Below are 20,313 nucleotides of genomic sequence, written 5' to 3' on the forward strand. Positions count from 1 at the left end.
TCGGTATGTGCACGTTTGTTCGGTGATCTTATCTTGGCTAGAGTGGTTCAGAAGAAACTACTGATATTCCTACAAGTTCTAGTTCGGTTATTGGCTGATGTGATCTACCAATATTGGACAAACAGTATCCTAGTCCGGTTGCTATATGATTTTGGATCTAAGAGTGGTTTTCTACATAACAGTTCATACACACATGGAGTTCTACTGGTTTTTTCATAAAAGTACGAAAGTAAAATAGAGCTGGAAGAAAAATGTTTTGCAAAAGCAAGCAGAGCATGAAAAACAGAATATGAAGGCAAAACAAAGGAAAGGAAAAAGGATTGCTTACCAGGAAAAGATGAAGCAGAGGGCAGGAGCAACGGAACCAACGAAGAACACAGATTCAGGAGGCTCAGAGGCTGGAGAAGCAAAGGCACAGAGAGAGAAGATAAAAACAGTTGAGTAAGTGATTCAAGAAGTAGAAAGGATGTTTTGTGAAAGAATGGAGAGAAAAAGGCGGCAAAAAGAGGCGGGAACAGTACAAAATTTTTGAAGGGCGGCATGACAGTTGGTCACAGCTTATCAGAGCTTGCCACGTGTCACTGGAATGGGAAGCGTTACAGTCGCTGTGATTGAAGAGACGTTTTGATCGGACATAGTGATACCCGAGGTAAAATTAGCTCGGTTGGAGAGCCTGAGGGTCTTTCGCTCGGCTGGAGAGGCTAAAGGGTTTTTAGCTCGGCTGGAGAGGCTAAAGGGTTTTTAGCTCGGCTGGAAAGGCTTAATAAACTCTAGCTCGGCCAGTAGACTGATAATCCCAATCATGATGCGCAGATGGGATTAAGGGGCAATTGAGAGGGTAATTTTTGGGAAAAATTGGGCCGAGCTGCGAGTTGGGCTTTGAGGCCCAAAACGCGAAGGACTGAGTAAAAAAGGCCGCAAAGGATACTCCGGCCCAGGAGAGCAAGGAGGTGAAATTACTTCGGCTCACAAGTGATAAAGTACTCCGGCCCAAGGAGGTGAAATTACTTCGGCTCACAAGTGATAAAGTTACTCCGGTTCAAAGATGATAGATTTGTTCCAGTTCTAAGGAGATGTTGACTTACTACGGTCAAAAGAGATGAGGTTACTTCGGTTGAGAGGTTGTAAATGTACTTCGGTCTGGAACAGCTTGGAGTTAGACCGGTCAAGAGTCGTTGTTTCGGTCCAAACACACCATGGGTTGAACAGGGGCAACCAAAGTAAGGAGTTAGAGGAGAAGACCGAGCTAAGGATAGTTCGGCCCTCTGTGGCTCGGTATAGCCAATTTTACTTCGGTCAAATGGAAGTTCGGCCATAAAGAAAACCATCCCACTTGGTTTAAGCAGTGGGGGAGGGTGTAAAAGGATAAGCATTATCCTTAGGAGAATGAATCCTAGGAGGACTCTGCATGGAGAAGTACAAGTCCTACTAGGATTGTGCCACGGGAAACTTATAAAAGCTCACAAGCATCACCTTGGAGGAGGTAATTGAACACAATACTTTTTGAGAGCATAAATCTTTGTCTATTTGTCAAGCTTACTGACTTAGGCATCAGAGAGGTTTCCGGCACACACCCGCCGGCTAGCTCACGTTTGTGTTTTCAGGTGACAAAGCGACGTCGTACGGAGGAGCGTGGACTTGGTCAACAGGATTATACGAGGAGAATTATTTCCTCCCCGTACAGTATGACAAACCAAATTATTCAGAACGGGGAGAAAGTCATCGTAATGTCGATTAGGAAAATGATAGATGTTTAGCGGTAGTGCGAAGGTGTGTAATATTAGTTTATGCAATCATAGATCGTTTCTGGAAATTTTGTAGGTGGTTTTTCTGAAACACTTACCTTGAGAAAAAAAATCTCAAAACATCGCCGGTGTCGACAACCTACAACAGCACGATAAGCTTCCCAGACTAGCAAACACAAAACCTACAACCAATAAAACCACATCAACAAACTAACCAATTCCCCTATAAATCACTGAATCAAATATATAAAAACGGAAACGTGCAAATACGTTACCACAAATGCACAAATCCACATCATCACTATAATCCCCTTAATCCTATAAAAAAGGATAAAAATGTAAACTTGAACAATATCAAATCAAATAAAAAGATTCCTTTCTAACTAAATAGGATCAAACGGTTCATAAGAAAAAACACAAGACCAAATGGAACAACATTCCATGATTTGGGATTTATTGATAATTTTTCCAATAAAAAAAGCATAAAAATCCTTAATATTTCTCTTTAATTCCTCTTTTACAGTAAATAGAAAAATTGGCAAAACTTTCTATTTCCTAACCAACAAAATCAAATGGTTCAATTCAGAACTAAATTTATCTTTCAACACCAATCAAATCAATCTAGGCCTGTAAGTGGATCGAATTCGGATCAGATCTGTCAAAATCCGAATCCGATCCGATTAAGACAAGCCCGAATCCGATCCGAATCCGTTTAGTCCATATCCGATTATAGATATCCGAATCTGAATCCGATGATTTCGTATATCCGATTCGATAATCCGATCCGATCCATTTATTTATTTGTTGAGCTATAATTTCATATAATTTGATTTTTTTTTTCCATTTTGTGTTTTTTTATTCAAATTGAGAATAATCGAATCAGATTATCGGATTATCAGATCGGATCGGATTTTTGCATATTCGATCTGTTTAATAAACGGATTAAATGGATTCGGATTATCGGGTTATCGGATTGGGTTTTTTGTAAACGGATTCGGATTATCGGGTCGAATTCGGGTCGAATTCAGATTAAATCTGATCCATTGACAGCCCTGAATCAAACTTAACCAAAAAAAGCCCAAACAAAAGGCCATCTATACAATTAATTCTAATTTGAATTCTTATCAAGCTTAAATTTGATGAACTTCTTTCTTTTTCTTCTTGGTCATTATCAATTTGTAATTTTCCTCAAATTTTATTTTATTTTTATGTTTTTTGGCATTGCACAGTTACAGTCTGCAATCTGCATATGCAGAGCTTATTCAGACCTTACAATTACACCCGTCTCTGCCTTCAAAAACGGAATAACATTAACGAACGCTATTTTTGGGTTTGTTTGGGAAGATGGGCTGGGCTGGGTTGGCTTTGGTTGGGGGCTATTTTAATCACACAAAAAATAAAATAAGTTTTTTAGTCCAATAAGATAATACATTACATTCAAGGTTTTTTTATTGATAAATCCCATTTAGAGGTGCTCTAACCCAATAAGTCCACCAAGGAAAATTATAACCTAATTAGTCCCATATATTTATACTTTTATTCCATGAGGTCCTTTTTTCCTAATTTATATTATTTGTTGGACTATTATACCATTATGTCTATTTGTTGATACGTATTACATAGAAAAAGGATACGCATTTCATATATATATATATAATATTTCACAGCACGGCAGACACCATCTCCATCATCTCAAATTGCTTCAGAGAACTTCACAGCACACCAACTCCATAAATGGAGCAACAACTTCGTGCCAAATTTGAGCAAATTCTCAACCAATCCACAATCGCCTCCACTTCTCTGCAAGCTCTATCTCTCGCTCGACCTCTCATCCTTAACCCTTCCACCTTCGACTCCATCATCTCTTCTCTCCTCCAAACCCTACTCTCTCTCTCTCTCTCCGACCTCGCTGCCCACTGCCCCCACCTCTCTTACTCCATCTTCCATACTATCTGCTTGTTCTCTCTCCTCTGCAACCCCACCTCAATTCGCACCCTCGCCAAAATCATGATAATATATAGATAGTGTATATATTTTCACTGTGTTCATTATTACTACGCAACTGTGATGTTAAATTTCATATTAGAATGTTGTATTTCAATCATCCACAATGTTTATTTGGACACAAAAATGATGTGATATTCACAATGTAACAAATAAATGTGAAGATTCACATTAATTCTAGTATATTTGTAGATGGATCATACACCTTATTTATGTATAATGTGAATATTTACATCTGTAATCAACTATAATAAGCATAGGACATAGTGTGAGTGAAAGTGGGCCTTAACATAATTACAATGTGAACATTGACACCAACTTCAACATAAGAGACCAGATATGGATGTTTACACGTTATATTGTTTAGGACATTGTTTGGTTAACTGCCATTATGTGTAGTCAATATTCTTTTTTGATATATTTGTGGATGAATCATACACCCTTCATATGTAAAATGTGAATATGAACATCTGTAGTCGATCACAGTAAACATAAGACATATTTTAAGCATTCACATTAATTGAAAATGGGCATTAACATGCATTACGATCTTATTCACACCAATTTCTGATATGTTTGTTCATGGGTCGTACACCTAATTAATGTATAATGTGAATATTAGCATCTGTAATCAACCATAGTATGATGTGAATATTCACAATGTAATAAATAGATGTGAAGATTAACATTAATTCTAATATAATTATGCATAGATCATACACCTAATTAATGTATAATGTGAATATTAACATCTGTAGTCAACCACAGTAAACATAGGAGATAATTGAACATTCACATTTATTGAACATAAATTATGATGTGAACATTCACACAAATTTCAACATAAGAAAATAGATGTGAATGTTCATAGTTCATATTGTTTAGCACATGCAACACATCAACACCAAATATACCATCAAAACACATAGGTCTGTGAGAAGTATATCATTGATATATATATATATATATATGTTGTCAAGTGTTTTCAACTACAAGTTATCCAAAAAAAAAAAAACTAGCATTGTATTTTGGTATAGCTAGTGTTTGGTGGACAACCCCAACCATCAAACAACGGAGTTTGCCTCAAATAATCCAACTGAGGATCGCAGAACTTGGTGCTTGTTATCAATTTTACAAAGCCTGTAATGTTTGATTGATAATTGACATGTCGCATGTCGATGTGGGTGTTTGTTCTCTAGATGTATACTCTCTTCTTTGACATAATACTTCTCCCTCTTCCTCTTTGTACAAAATTTAGATGCAACATCTGTTACATTGGCATGCACAAATAGTAAGTGTTTACATGAACATTAAATTTGATTTCAATAGAATTAATAGGGTAGGCATGCAGATTGACATCAACGCATCATTAACCAATGTGGATGTTCACATTTAACGATATTTATATAAGCAAAAGCAACAAAGATTTAGGTGATAAACATAATAATGTGAACATTCACATCATTAGAGATGTGAATATTCACATTACTGCTAAGGTATAAATAGGAGTGATCATATTGAATATTGAAATTTACACATCCATATAATATTAGATATGTCAATGTATATAGAAGGAAATGTTAAAGTTCACATCAATATTTGGTTATAACAACTCACAGTAAGACAATGATTATATGTACACATTTATAAGCAAATGACACCAATGTAAATATTCATAGCGGCTATAAACAACCAAACAACATGACAACATCACCCATTCATTAACCACAAATCACATATTTTCAGTGTACACATGTGATACGAATATTAAGTGGACAAATATGAACAACATTCGTGTTCACAATGTCAATGTTCACATCAAAATCAAACTACAACTAGAAGAAACGTTTTTATTTGGGGATTTGCTTGACTTAATGTTCACAATCATATAACAAATTTATTCAGGGCATGGTCCCTATGTGAATGTTGACATCTTATGAACAACAACGACAATATCTGAAACAACGACAATTTTTTGTTTTCTAGGTAAAACAACAAATTTAGGAGTTCACATCATTTCAACAATACTAACAACAACAAAAATAGGGAAAATAACAGCAGCAACATGAACAATAAGGACCAAAAATAACAATGGCAACATGTGAGAAAGTTTGCATTGGGACAAAAAAATAATGTAATTTGATTATACAAAAAAGGGGGAAAAATCCATATAATATTAGGTATGTCCATGTGTATAGAAGGGAATGTTAAAGTTCATCAACATTTGGTTACAACAATTCACAGTAAGACAATGATTATATGTATACATTTATAAGCAAATAGCACCAATGTGAATATTCACAGTGGCTATAAACAACCAAACAACATGACAACATCACTCATTCATTAACCGCAAACCACATATTTTCAGTGTACACATATGATGTGAATATTAAGTGAACAAATAAGAACAACATTCATGTTCACAATGTCAAGGTTCACATCAAAATTAAACTACAACTAGAAAAAAAAATTTATTTGGGGATTTACTTGACTCAATGTTCATAATCATATAACAAATTTATTCAAGACATGGTCCCCATGTGAATGTTGACATCATGTGAACAACAACAACAATATCCAAAACAACAATAATTTTCTATTTTCTAGGTAAAGCAACAAATTTGGGAGTTCACATCATTTCAACAATACCAACAACAACAAAAAGAGGGAAAATAACAGCAGCAACATGAACAACAAAGACAAAAAATAACAATGGCAACATGTGAAAAAGTTTGCATAGGGACAAAAAAAAATGTAATTTGATTACACAAAAAAAGGGGAAAAATTCATATAATATTAGGTATGTTCATGTGTATAGAATGGAATGTTAAAGTTCACATCAACATTTGCTTACAACAATTCACAGTAAGACAGTGATTATATGTACACATTTCTAAGCAAATAACAACAATGTGAATATTCATAGTGGCTATAAACAACCAAACAACATGAAAACATCACCCATTCATTAACCACAAACATGTGGTGTGAATATTAAGTGGACAAATATGAACAACATTCGTGTTCACAATGTCAAGGTTCACATCAAAATCGAACTACAACTAGAAGAAACGTTTTTATTTGGGGATTTGCTTGACACAATATTCACAATCATATAACAAATTTATTCAAGACATGGTCCCCATGTGAATGTTGACTTCATGTGAACAACAACAACAATATCTGAAACAACAACAATTTTTTTGTTTTCGAGGATAACCAACAAATTTAGGAGTTCACATCATTTCAACAATACCAACAACAACAAAAAAATAGGGGAAAATAACAGCAACAACATGAACAACAAGGACCAAAAATAACAATGGCAACAGGTGAGAAAGTTTGCATTGGGACAAAAAAAATATAATTTGATTACACAAAAAAATGGGAAAAAAAAGTGTGCTTACATTTGGTCCCCATATCGAGTTAATACACTCCGATAGATGCAAATGTTCACAAAGTGAAATACCGTTTCAAACATGGAATATAAAAAGTAATAAACACAGTAGTGAATGTTCACAAAGTGACTAATCAATTTACACATGTTATGAATGTTCACAACATAATTAGATGTACCAACATCATCTGACACAGACAAGTTGGACCATGATTCTTTGTTTTCATATGAATGTTCACTACTGTTAACAACAACAGTATTAGGGGCAAGAACAATAACAATATGAAATTACACACATTGTATGAATAGAAATAGGGAATATGTGTGGAAGTTCATATTGGTGCAATTTGAATAGGACATTCACATGATCAAACAATACAACAACAACAAGAACATCTGCAACAATTGGCTTGGCCCCACATATTGACTTCCCTGTGCATGTTCACTACTGTTAACAATAATAATAGTCGGGGCAATAACAGTAATAAAAGTTCACACATTGAATAAATAAAAATAGGGGCTATTGTGGAAGTTCATATTGATGCAATTTGAATAGGACATTCACATGATTAAAACATTCAACAACAGCATCTGAAACAATTGGCTTAGCCCAACATATTGACTTCCCTGTGAATGTCCACTACTGTTAACAACAATATTAGAAGGGGCAATAATAGTTATAATATGAAGTTCATACATTGAATGAATAAAATCATATACTATGAAGTTCACAACTGTAGAAGTTCATATTGATGAAATGGGTATAAGAGATTCACATGATTAAAACATACAACAAGAACAACATCTAAAATAATTGGCTTGGCCCAACATTTTTCATTCCCATGTAAATGTTCACAGCTTTTGACAACACAACGTAATTGCCACTGCATTATTTTTGGGTGAACAAAACCATATACTTAGGGATTGGGATTGAGGGGTTCACATTCACGATTAGGGCATGAACAATAAAAATATGAAGTTTCACACATTGTATGAATAGAAACAGGGGATATTGGAAGTTCACAATGGTGTAATTTGAACAAGAGATTTAGGATTTACATACAAGATTGGTGAGATTACTTACACTTTTTGCCTATATCAACGGTTGGGTTGTCACAAATGGTCGTCGATGGTGATTTTGACGAAGATTGAACTTCAAGATGTTCACCAATGGTGATTTCCACGTTTCCGTAGACGGACGGCGGAGGTATGACAAAGCCGACGATGAGATACTGCGACGATGGGACAATGAGATGCATATGGGTGTGAGACGATATGGAATATGATTTTGGGTTTTCGGAAGGGTGGAGATACTGTGTGTGATTTTTTGCAAAAAGAGAGGGGAAGAGGGACAGTTATTTGATTCAAAAAGAGAAGAGAAGAGGAGAAGGGTGTTTTGGTCTTCTAATATAAAATAGGACCTAATGGAATAGTAGAAAACACTATGGGGTTTATGGAATAGGATTCTTAGAGAATGGATTTATTAAAAAAGCTCCCTACATTCAATTCATAATCATTATATTTTTTCTCTCACAAAAGTTTAACAAATCAAAAAGCCCATCACAAACGAGACTTTTTAACTCTAAGTTAAAATAACTAAAAAGTCAAAAAGTCAATTCACTTCCTAAACGATAGCTTTATAGAAGTGTTTTGGGAGGTTGGTAAAAAGCTGATTTTTTGACTTTTTTAGTGTATTTTGTCTTTTTGTAGGTAAAAAATGTGAGAAATGATGTAACTCAAAATGGATAAAAAGCTAAATGCTAACTTTTTTAGTGCTTCCCAAAAGACCCAGTCGTCCCTGGTGGTAAGCTAACGACTGTGACAGCCCTATCAGAAAACACCACCTAAGCAAAACAAAATGACCAAAGCTCTGAAAAATTTATTTGTTGCGTAGGTTTCATATTATTATTGGCTATCTTCAACGGCCGTCTTGGTCACAGCTGTTACTTGAACAGTACTCAAACCATGAAACTTGCAGGGAAATTATAATTTAGTAATAATATTAATTACATACAAAAAAATTGTTCAACAAATTATTTTAAAAAATATTTTATGGACCACAATCATTCATATCTCAACAATTTTAAATTACACTACACTTTATTTCAAGATAAAATTTTAAACAAAATTTTAATAATATTTTTTCATTATAATTTGCTTCAAGAACAAATATACGGATAATTTCTCGAAATTTGTGAGATATTGGGCTTTGGACCCATTGAAAATGTCAAATCGTAATTTATTTTTCAAAAAACTAACAAAGTGAGAATGGTTTGGATTTATGAATGGAAATTTGAGGGAGTTCATTCATGGTGTTTTGGGGGAGTCTAGAGGTGAAAGTGCATGCTTGGTTTTAAAGAAACCCATGAAAAGGTGTGTGATTTGATTGCTTTGATGATTTTCTCACTTTTGTTTGTTTGTTTGTTTTCTTCTTTCATTCTATTGCATAGCTAACTAACTTAACTAGCATAAAATTTCACCAATTAACTAAAAAAATCATATAACCATTTAAGATTGCATGACAGATATTAGCTCCAACTTGCCTACATTTTATGCTTACAAAAAATTTTTTCTAAACTTTTCACTTAAGTTATATTTGAATCATGAATTTAAGTAAAAATTTAGAGATATATTTTTTTTCCTTTTCCAAACACTTTTTCTTTTTTCGTTTCTAAATTTTTGTCCATATTTATAATTCAAACACAACCTTACCTTAATTTGAATGTAACCATCCCTTAGCTATTGTTTGTTCACAAGAAAATAATTTTAAAAAAAAAAAAAAATTGCACTGAAGCTCACTAGTTTTATGGTTATAAAATAGTGAATAATACTAGGGATCATTAAAAAAAAAAAAAAAAAAAAAAAAAAAAAAAAAAAATCATGAAATACTTCATAAAGATTTTTCATCCTTTGATTAGTGTTTGGTATTTTATTATATGTGTAATCTAACGGTGGAGAATCTTTCGTGATCATATTCATGATATTTTTTCATGATCCCTAACATTACTCTAACATAGTTACATCAAAGGCAATGGTGCTTTTAACCATTCCATTGTGTTTAATCTTTAGAACTATTTTTTGTATGCCTTGATCTCTATCATGCTATATTTTTAAATGTCAATTGATACATATTGGGTTTTTACTCTTTTGATACCGGTATACCTCTGTATATTTGGTGGGGATGAAAATCACATATGTATCAGTCGATTCCTGATACATATTAGTTCATAGCTAATGCACAATTGATATAACTGGTTTATAATACACAGTCGGTTTGGAAGTTATAACAGTTTTTTTGCGACTAATGATTTTAAAAAATTTATGACCTCATCGCTCGATTCTCAATACGTATTGCTCAAAATACTCGATACTAGGAATAATATTTAAAACCTTTAGCAGTAGCAAAACACATTTGGAGATTACCTTCATCATACATCATGTTATGATGGGCTGCCAATTTGCTTAATGAATTTTTTTTAATTTTATTTTTATTTTTATTTTAGCAATATGTATAAGAATTTGCAAAGCCATGATCGGGTGCTAGTAGCCACATCCAATCAACATATGAGTCAATTTGGAGATGCAATCCGAGGCGTTAGATTTGATCTGATCAAAAGTGAACTAGGTGCTTGTGGGGAGATGATCTTAGGATCAAGCTCTGCTTATGTACAAAGCAATGTAAAGACACTTTCTAATCTTTCATCTTCTTCAATTGGAATCTTGGAAAAAAGTTTCAATTTTATGTTCAATTTATTGATATGAATTCTGTTAAGAGTCATCATTGACTTTTTCTAGAATTATCTAGTCTATTAATTGCATATGTTGAATAATCTAGAAGACTCCGAAAAGATCTAGAAGACTCTAGAAAGATCTAAAGAAATCTGGGAGATTCCAGAACATTAGAGAAGCTTGTAGAGATCTAGAGAAATCTAAAAGGTTCCGAAAGGTTCTAGAATGTTTTAGAAGTATAGAAAGTACTATTATATACGAGAATAGGTTAGAGAGTTCTAGAATATGGGAAAGTATGTGTATATACTAAAATATTCTAGAGGGTTAATAATATCCCTTGGATCAAAATGATCCTAGCCATCCATTGAGGAGGTGAATAACTATACAAAAGGAAGTGACCTCATTTGGAAGGTACAAGACACAAAAAACAAGAGTGGAGTCAAGTTCTTGAGTGTGAGTGATTCCAAGAGTGAGGTGTCCTTAAGAGTCTTCTTGTATACTTGAGTGTATCTTTGTAACTAAATAAAGATTCACTTTTGTATAGCCGTTGCGTTCTAACTCAACAATTTGGTATCAGAGCAAAGCGGTCAAGAACTGTTTTCTTGAGTTGATCGTGCACAACTTAAGACTGTGAAACTTGTGGATTATAGACCACATTTACTTAGTGAAAATACAGGAGGATCACACCAAGCCACGATGGTAGATCTTGTGAACACAACGAGTGAAGTCACAAGACTCAACAACAACAACTATCAGAGTTGGCAAAGTCGCATCAAGTCCTACTTAAAGGGTAGGATTTGTGGGAGGCTGATAATGGAAATGAGACTACACCATCTTCCAAGGAAAATGTCAAGGCATTCTGCAAATGGAAGATCAAGGTCAAAAAGACAATATATGTGCTCAAGACAACCATAGAGGATGAGTTGCTCGAGCGCATCAGGAATGATGACACACCCAAGGTAGCATGGGACACCTTTGCATCATTGTTTTCAAAGACAAATGATGCCCGGCTCCAATTTCTAGAAAATGAGTTGATGTCTACCACTCAAGAAAGTAAGCCCATAAGTGAATATTTCACAAAAATTAAGGATCTATGTCATGAAATTTCAAATCTAAATCCTAAGGCAAATATTAATGAGGAAAGAATGAGGAGGATCATTATACATGGGTTAAGGACCGAGTATAATGCATTCATTACAGCTATAAGGGGTTGGCCAATTCAACCATCTCTTATAGAGTTGGAGAATTTATTAGCCAATCAAGAAAGCCTATGCAAGCAAATGGTTAGGGTCTCATTGAAGACTGAAGAAGAGGCACTATTCAGTAACAACAATAGAAGAGTGGACCAAGACGGCCTAACTCTACAAGGCCAAAAAAAAATGAAGAACAAGCCAAAAGCAGGATGGGAGCTCTTAAACAGAGGGAGCTCAATCTGGCAGCAACAACCATGATCAATGATCCTCAACACCATGGTAGCATAACATAGAGTGCTACAAATGTGGAAAGAGAGGTCACTATGCAAAAGATTGTCGTTCAAAGAGAAGGCAAGAAGAATGTAACTTGGTGACATCCAAAAGTCACCAAGACAACAGTGAGGAAGAATGGGACTTCTAAGCATTCTTTGCAGTGTTCGAATCTAATGAGACATATTGCTCTGAAGAAATAGACTTTGATGCACGAGAAGTGCAAGAACAGCACAATCCAACCATTAGTGAAGTGGTTGTGTGTACGGTTGTATCTGAGCCTAATGAATCGGCTCTTGTGGCAGAGTCTAAACTGGAGCAATCAACTACAACAATGATTGGATCGTTGATTCAGGATGCCCTAAACACATGATTGGAGCTGTCTAGCATGTTCGAGTACACAGGAGGTGGGGTAGTAGTGACAGTTGATAATACAAGGCCGTCGATCACCCATGTTGGTAAGATAATCATTACTCATCGCTTCAACTCTAACCAAATACATCTGCAGGACGTCTATCACGTGCCAGGAATGAAGAAGAATCTGTTATCAGTCTCACAACTCACATCCTCGGGCAACTATGTGTTATTCGACCCGGAGCATGTCAAGATTTACCAGAAGGTTAAGTTATCTGGTACTCCCATCATGGAGGAAAAACGTTTAGAGTCTATCTACGTAATGTCAGCAGAATCAACCTACGTAAATAAGTCTCGAAAGAATGAGACTGCAGACCTTTGGCATGCACGCTTGGGTCAAGTGAGCTATCACAAGCTAAAAATAATGATGAAGAAGTCTATGCTTAAGGGCCTTCCTCAACTGGATATTCAAGAAGATACAATTTGTGCTGAATGTCAGTATGGTAAGGCACATCAATTACCATATGAAGATTCAAAGTATAGAGCTAAGGAACCCTTAAAGCTTATCCACTCAAATGTTTTCGGACCAGTAAAGCAAGCATTAATCAGCAGAATGCGTTATATGGTGACCTTTATTGACAACTTCTCAAGGTACACATGGGTGTATTTTATGAAAGAGAAGTCTGAAGTTCTGGCCAAGTTCAAAGAATTTCGTAAGAAGGTTGAAAGTGAGCTTGGAAAGGAGATTCGATGCTTGCGAACAGATAATGGAGAAGAATATACATCAGATAAGTTCTCTAACTATCTTAGAGATGCCAAATTTGACATCAGTTTACTTACTCAGGTACTCCACAACAGAATGGAGTGGCTAAAAGAAAGAATAGGCATCTTGCAGAGACATGTCGGAGCATGCTACATGCTAAGAATGTGCTTAGCAAATTTTGGACTAAATGTATGAAGACAACAGCTCATGTGATCAACAGGCTACCGCAGGCAGGTTTAAGGTTGGTCTTACCCTTCCAGAAGTTATGGCACATAAAGCCCACAATAAGTCACTTTCAATTATTCGGATGTGTCTGCTACGTATTTGTGCCAAATCATCTACATAGCAAGTTCGATAATAAGGCAATTTGTTGCATCTCCGTGTGCTACGACAGCCAAAGGAAAGGGTGGCAATGTTGTAACCCCACGATTGGCCATTGCTATACTTCGAGAAATGTTGTATTTGATGAAGCCTCATCTTGGTGGTCTTCACAAGATGTACCATTGCCAGACTCCAAAAATTTAAAAGATCAGTTACAAGAAAAGCTGAGGAAACAAAGACAAGATGAAGAGGCACCTCTTAGTTTAGAAATCATCAAGGAGCCAGTATTAACACAAAGTAGTGATGAGCTAGAACCTGACTTGTCAAAGACACCAAAAATATTTTCAAGTTCATGGAAAACAGGTGTCCATCACAAGAGTCCAGAAGAAGTTCGCCTAAGCCAACAAGAAGGGGTTAAAAAGATTGGACCAAAACTCAAAAGGTCGGAAAAATAATTTAAGCCTAATCCGAAGTATGCAAATGCTCCTTTAATTGAAGAAAATAGCATTTCAGAGCCAACGATGTTTGAAAAGGCATCCCAAAGCAAAGCATGGCAGAAGGCAATAGAGAAAGAGATTCAAGCCCTCAAACAGAATCAAACATGGAAGCTAGTTCCTAAGCCCAAGGACGTGATATCGATACCATGCAAGTGGGTGTACAAAGTAAAAACTCGTCCTGATGGATCGATAAAAAGGTACAACACACGTCTAGTGGCTCGAGACTTCTCAGAGCAATATAGATTGGACTATGATGAAACATTTAGTCCAATAGTAAAGATCACAACGGTGCGAGTACTAATAGCACGTGTAGCCAGCAAGTCTTGGAAGCTGTGGTAGATGGACATAAAGAATGCTTTTCTGCATAGTAAGATAGATCGCGATATATATATGGAGCAACCCGAGGGGTTTGAAAGCAAAGTCCATCCAATTTATGTCCACAAATTAAAGAAAGCCTTGTAGGGCTTAAAACAAGCGTCGAGGGCATGATATGGAAAAATAGCAGAATTTCTAGTACAAAATGGGTACTCGGTGGCACCAGCGGACTTGAGGCTATTTGTCAAATCTCAAGGTGAGAAACTAGTTATAGTGCTAGTATACGTGGATGACTTAATCATCACCAGAGATGATAAAGGACAAGAGAGAACTTGTCAATACAATTTCAAATGAAGGAGCTTGGAGAACTCAAGCATTTTCTAAGGCTTAAAGTAGAACAAAGTAACAAAGACTTATTCCTCTGCCAGCAGAAATATGCTAAAAAATTGCTCAGAAGTATGGAATGCTTGAGTGTAAGCTAGTTTCTACACCAATGGAGATGAATGCCAAGTTATGCTCAGAAGAAGGTAAAGACCTGGATGATGCAACTATGTATCAGCAACTAGTAGGTAGTTTGATCTACCTCACCTTCACTCAACCAGACATTGCATATGCAGTTGATGTAATAAGCCGGTATATGCAAAAGCCAAAGAAACCTTATCTAGAAGCAATTCGTCGAATACTTCGATATGTGAAGGGTACAATTGACTTCGGTCTTTTGTACAAGAAAGGCGAAGCATGCAAGGTAATTAGCTACTATGACGCTAATTATGCGAGAGATCATAGCACACAAAGGTTGACTACTGGATACGTGTTTAGCCGTGGTTCAAGAGCAATCTCTTGGTGTAGTAAGAGACAACCTACAGTATCATTATCTACCATAGAGACTGAATATAGAGCAGCAGCAATGGCAGCTCAAGAAAGCACATGGCTTATACAATTGATGAAGGATCTACACCAGTAAGTTGACTATGGAGTATTGTTGTACTGTGACAATTAGTCAACAAGACGTTTGGCTGAGAATCTAGTGTTTCATGCAAGGACAAAGCACATGCAGGTACATTACCATTTCATTCGAAAGAAGGTGCTACAAGGAGAGATAGATATGAAATCAATCAGAACAGATGACCAAGTAGCAAACTTGTTTACTAAAGAACTTGGAGCTTCAAAGTTTGTGGAGCTTCGGAAGCAACTCAGCTTAACTACAAAAAAAGAACTAAATAAATGAGTCAATGTTGAGAGGAAGTGTTAAGAGTCATCATTGACTTTTCTAGAATCATCTAGGCTATAAATTGCATATGTTGAATAATCTAGATGACTCCGAAAAGATCTAGAAGACTCTAGAAAGATTTAAAGAAATCTGGAAGATTCTAGAACATTGTAGAAGATTCCAAAACATTAGAAAAGCTTGTAGAAATCTAGAGAAATCTAGAAGGTTCCGGAAGGTTTTAGAATATTTTAGAAGTATAGAAAGTACTATTATCTACTAGAATAAGTTAGAGAGTTCTAGAATATGGGAAAGTATGTGTATATGCTAGAATATTCTAGAGGGTTAATAATAACCCTTGGATCAAAATGATCCTAGCTATCCATTGAGAAGGCGGATGCCTATATAAAGGGAAGTGACTTCATTTGAAAGGTACAAGACACAAAAAACAAGATTGGAGTCAAGTGCTTGAGTGTAAGTAATTCCAAGAGTGAGGTGTCCTTGAGAGTCTTCTTATATACTTGAATGTATCTTTGTATCTAAATAAAGATTCACTTTTGTATAGCTGTTGTGTTCTAACTCAACAAATTCTACCTTTGTGTTTTTTTTGGTGAATATATATATATATATATATACATATATTTTGATTCAGATGAAAATAAAGAGAGTTTACAAGAACACCATGGGAAAGATTACTTCCTTCTGGAGCTGACATTCACCATGTCAGCAACTAATAAAAAAAAAACAAAGAAGCGGGTGGATCATCCAAAAACACCAAGTGTTCTTGCTGACTAACTCCTAAATTAGCCAAGGCATCAGCACAGTGATTTGCTTCCCTAGGTATGGCTTGAATTGAGCAGCTGCATCTTCTGAGAAGAAAATTGGCATCTTCAATGAGAGCTCTGTAGGGGGAGGTCCCTGCAGCTCCATTACGTATTAGCTTCATGGCTGCCTAAGAATCTGTCTCAATTTCAATGTTTGACAGTCCCTTTTGCATGATGATGGTCAATCCTTTGTAGATGCCCCAGATTTTAGCTTCTAGGCTTGTGCAATTGCCCAAATAGCCATGGTAGCCCTAGATCCATGTTCCCACTTTATCTTTGAGCAACCCGCCATAGCCTGATTGTCCTGGATCTCCCTTGGAACTGCCATCAGAGTTTAGCTTGAGCTTACCTGCAAAAGGACAAAGCCAACTAGTTAATTTAGGTTCTGAGAAATTGGGATGAAGAACATGAAGGAAAGTTTCCTGAATGTCCATAGCTTGCTTGAGAATGGATTGGACACTGATGGGGGGAAATGGGTATGGTTCTCAAACATTTCTTTGTTCCTATCCTTTCATATAATCCAAAGAGTTGTAACAAAGATCAAGGGCCAGTGTGTATTATGGACTTGGATCTTGCTACTCATGTTTGTTTTAATCCACCCTTGCAATGAGGTGTTGTTGCTGGCTTGCCACCAGTCATGATCCCTGAGGTGCAGCCAGATAACCTTGGCTTTGGAGCAACTTATAAGGAGATGGTAGATGTCTTTCCTGGTTGTGTTGCATCTGGGACAGAGGTCAAACTCTAACATATGCCTAATCAGTCTCATATAGTTTGTTAGCAATCTTTCATGCATAATTAAACAAAGAAAACTTTTGAGGAATTTTGATTTTCCAAAGCCACTGCCAGTTAAACTCAATATTATCTTGCTCAGATAAGACTTGATAAGCAGCTGAGGTAGAGTACTCACCACTAGTAGACCCTATCCAGTGAGGGGGTGAATATATGACAGATTAACAGATATTTCTCCAACCCTCAATATTACTTTGAAGTAAATGATTTGTATGTGAAGAATAAATTGAAGGTGGTCTTGTTTCCATTTCTGCAGAAGGTATGCAATACTAGTATGTTTGGTTGCCTTTTCATTTTTGTTTTTGGTTTTTATTTTTAAGAGAATACATAAAAGTTTGGTGAACTATTTTCAATAAAACTTTCAAAAATAACTTTTCAAAAAATACTAAAAAGTTATTTTTTGAATTTTTAAAAAATGTGTTTACACAAAAATGGTAACCTTGGTGGACGTTTTTGAACTTTTCAAAATGGAGAAAATGTTAACAAAGAAAGTAAAAGCACAACTAAGGAGCATTTTGGCAATAAGGGTAAAAAGTTAGTTTTTTGTCTTTCTAGTTATTTTTGTCAAAAAAAGACAGCTTTTTTACTTGAAAGTACCAATTATTTGTCAAAAAAGTCACTAAAAAAATCAAAAAATCAATTTTTTACCAATTTGCCAAAACACCCCCTAAATCTTTTTCTCAACAACGTTACTACTACAATCGCCAAAAAGTTCGCACACCAAAATCACAGACGTGAAACATTTTGTTTTCAACTATAAAGACGCAAACAAGATATGAGAGGCAAGTGATTTAGCTGCACTTTTTTTTTCGGTGTGCGCATACTTTTCATTAGGCGTATGATGTGTTTCTTTTTTCTTTTTTTCTTTCTTTTTTTTTTTTTTTTCCTTCTTTTTTGTATGTGTGGTGATCTTGAACCAGAGAGGGGAGTCTTGCATATGATAACACTTGAATCTTTGACCTCTTAATAATATGCAAAAGATCTGACCAACTGAAGTAATTCTAAATTGGTTTGTTCTTTGATTTTATTTCTTTTGTTTTGATGTGAAAGTTGAATATTTTCTTTTATGTTTTGATTATAATCTCTTGATCATATATACCTATATAGGGGCATTGGATGAGAACAAGAGAGAAAGTTCGGGGAGAATTCGCATACAAACCACCAGTACATGATATAAATGCACCTGATTTGTACCTCCCATTGATGGCATTTGGTACCTATTTGGTTCTTGCTGGCTTCATTTTGGGCATCAATGGAAAGTAAGTCCAACACAAATTGTTTAATGAATAAACCTTGCAACTTTACTTCTAACCATGGCTTTGAATAATCCATTTTCACTTAGATATTCTGAAAAACACTCATTTTTTGGGGGAAGTATTTGTAAAGTAGCTTTCTAAATTTTCAAAAAATCTTTCACAAGAATGAAAGCGATGTGTTTTTAAACTTTTCATTATTTTTATTTTCAAAAATAAGAAAAATAAATAAATATGAGAATAAAAAATGAAAGTGGTACCAAGCATAACCAAATTTTCAATGCAATTTTTATTTTTATTAGTAAAAGAAAATTTTATTAGCTCCAAATATACAAAATATATCGAGATAATAAGAACTAAGAAAAGAAATTCAGGATAAGAAAGCTTAATTCTTAATCCAGAATATGTTACTAAGATACCAACAAATATTTACCAAAGTAATTCCCTTTACAACTAATGCACTCCCAAATAACTAACCAAAAAAAAAACATCAAAATTACAACACAACTTAGAAAATTGAAACTCCCATTAGGAAAAATTACACTAAAAGAGCTCCGTAAAACCATTACGGCAAATTACACTTTCTACCCTTGAACATTGTCCTCAAAATTTAACACATACTTTAAAGTGGTCTTTCCGTCACTCACGGGTTAAAATTTGAATAGAAAGTGCTTATGAAGAGTCAAGTGAACATGTTTTAACAGTATTAGAAAAGACGAGTCTATCACAAATTAGACTTTTCACTATATAATTTTAGTAAAATTTTAATTTGGTTTGTCATGTTTCAATCTACGCTCAACTTTAACAAGAGGATGACTGAGCACTTAATTATAATTATTATAATTAGAAATTGATAGGACCAAAGTAAAATTCAAGTAAAAATTGAAAGATGAAACTTATAATATACTCAAAACATTATATATACTCCCAAAAGGTTCCTAATTTTTCTCTTAATTTCTCCTTATTGTGTATTGTAGGTTCAACCCGGAAGCTTTGGGGGTGCAATTCACAAATGGATTGCTCTGTTGGCTATTGCAAGCCCTCCTACTGGAGACTATAATGCATTGGCTAGGAGGTGGCAACGTGGCGGTGCCAGTGCTCAACATGGTTGCCTATGGCAGATACACTTTTGTGGCAGCTTCTGTTGTCATGCTGGCTAGGGATTTTTGGAGTAGGTCATTCCATGTAGTCACTTTGTGGGAATGCTTTTGTATGGGAGTGTTGTTGGTGAAGACCATGAAGAGGATTCTAATTGCAAAGGTGAGAAGTTGTGACATTAAAAATTCTAGCAAACGCCACTATCTCTTGCCTTTGATTGCTATTGCTCAAATTCCCTTGTTATTTTGGCTTGGCAATGTTGGTGTTTGAACCTTAAATTCAATGGAGCTCTAATTTTTGTGTATTATAACTTATTTTTAGCGAGTTGGTTTTATTTTCTTTGAGATTGCTAGAAATATCCCTTCTTTTTTTTTTTGTAAGTCATATCCAGTCTATGGGTATTGTTAGAGAATAAAAATCTCAATCTAATTGACCGAGTGGGAGATGTTGAATTGAGTATCCAAATTGCTCTCAATGCAATAGTTAAATTTTTTTATTAAAACCTTGAATGGGAATTTCTCGCATTGAACTACTTTTTTATTTATTTATTT

The 20,313-nt window shown here is 35.2% G+C and overlaps 1 protein-coding gene across 1 annotated transcript; it reads left to right on the forward strand.

Annotated features, from left to right (window-relative positions):
• The first annotated feature begins 18,228 nt into the window (after positions 1–18,228).
• Positions 18,229–20,069, forward strand: LOC114303038 (uncharacterized). The gene is made up of 3 exons (XM_082867920.1): positions 18,229–18,420; positions 18,519–18,670; positions 19,642–20,069. Exons 2-3 carry the CDS (start codon positions 18,528–18,530, stop codon positions 20,030–20,032), a joined length of 534 nt encoding a protein of 177 aa, XP_082724046.1. The 5' UTR covers positions 18,229–18,420; positions 18,519–18,527; the 3' UTR covers positions 20,033–20,069.
• The last annotated feature ends 244 nt before the right edge of the window (positions 20,070–20,313 follow it).

Source organism: Camellia sinensis, chromosome 5, assembly GCF_055761805.1.
Source record: "Camellia sinensis isolate YWXY chromosome 5, ASM5576180v1, whole genome shotgun sequence".
Classification (NCBI taxonomy): Eukaryota; Viridiplantae; Streptophyta; class Magnoliopsida; order Ericales; family Theaceae; genus Camellia; species Camellia sinensis.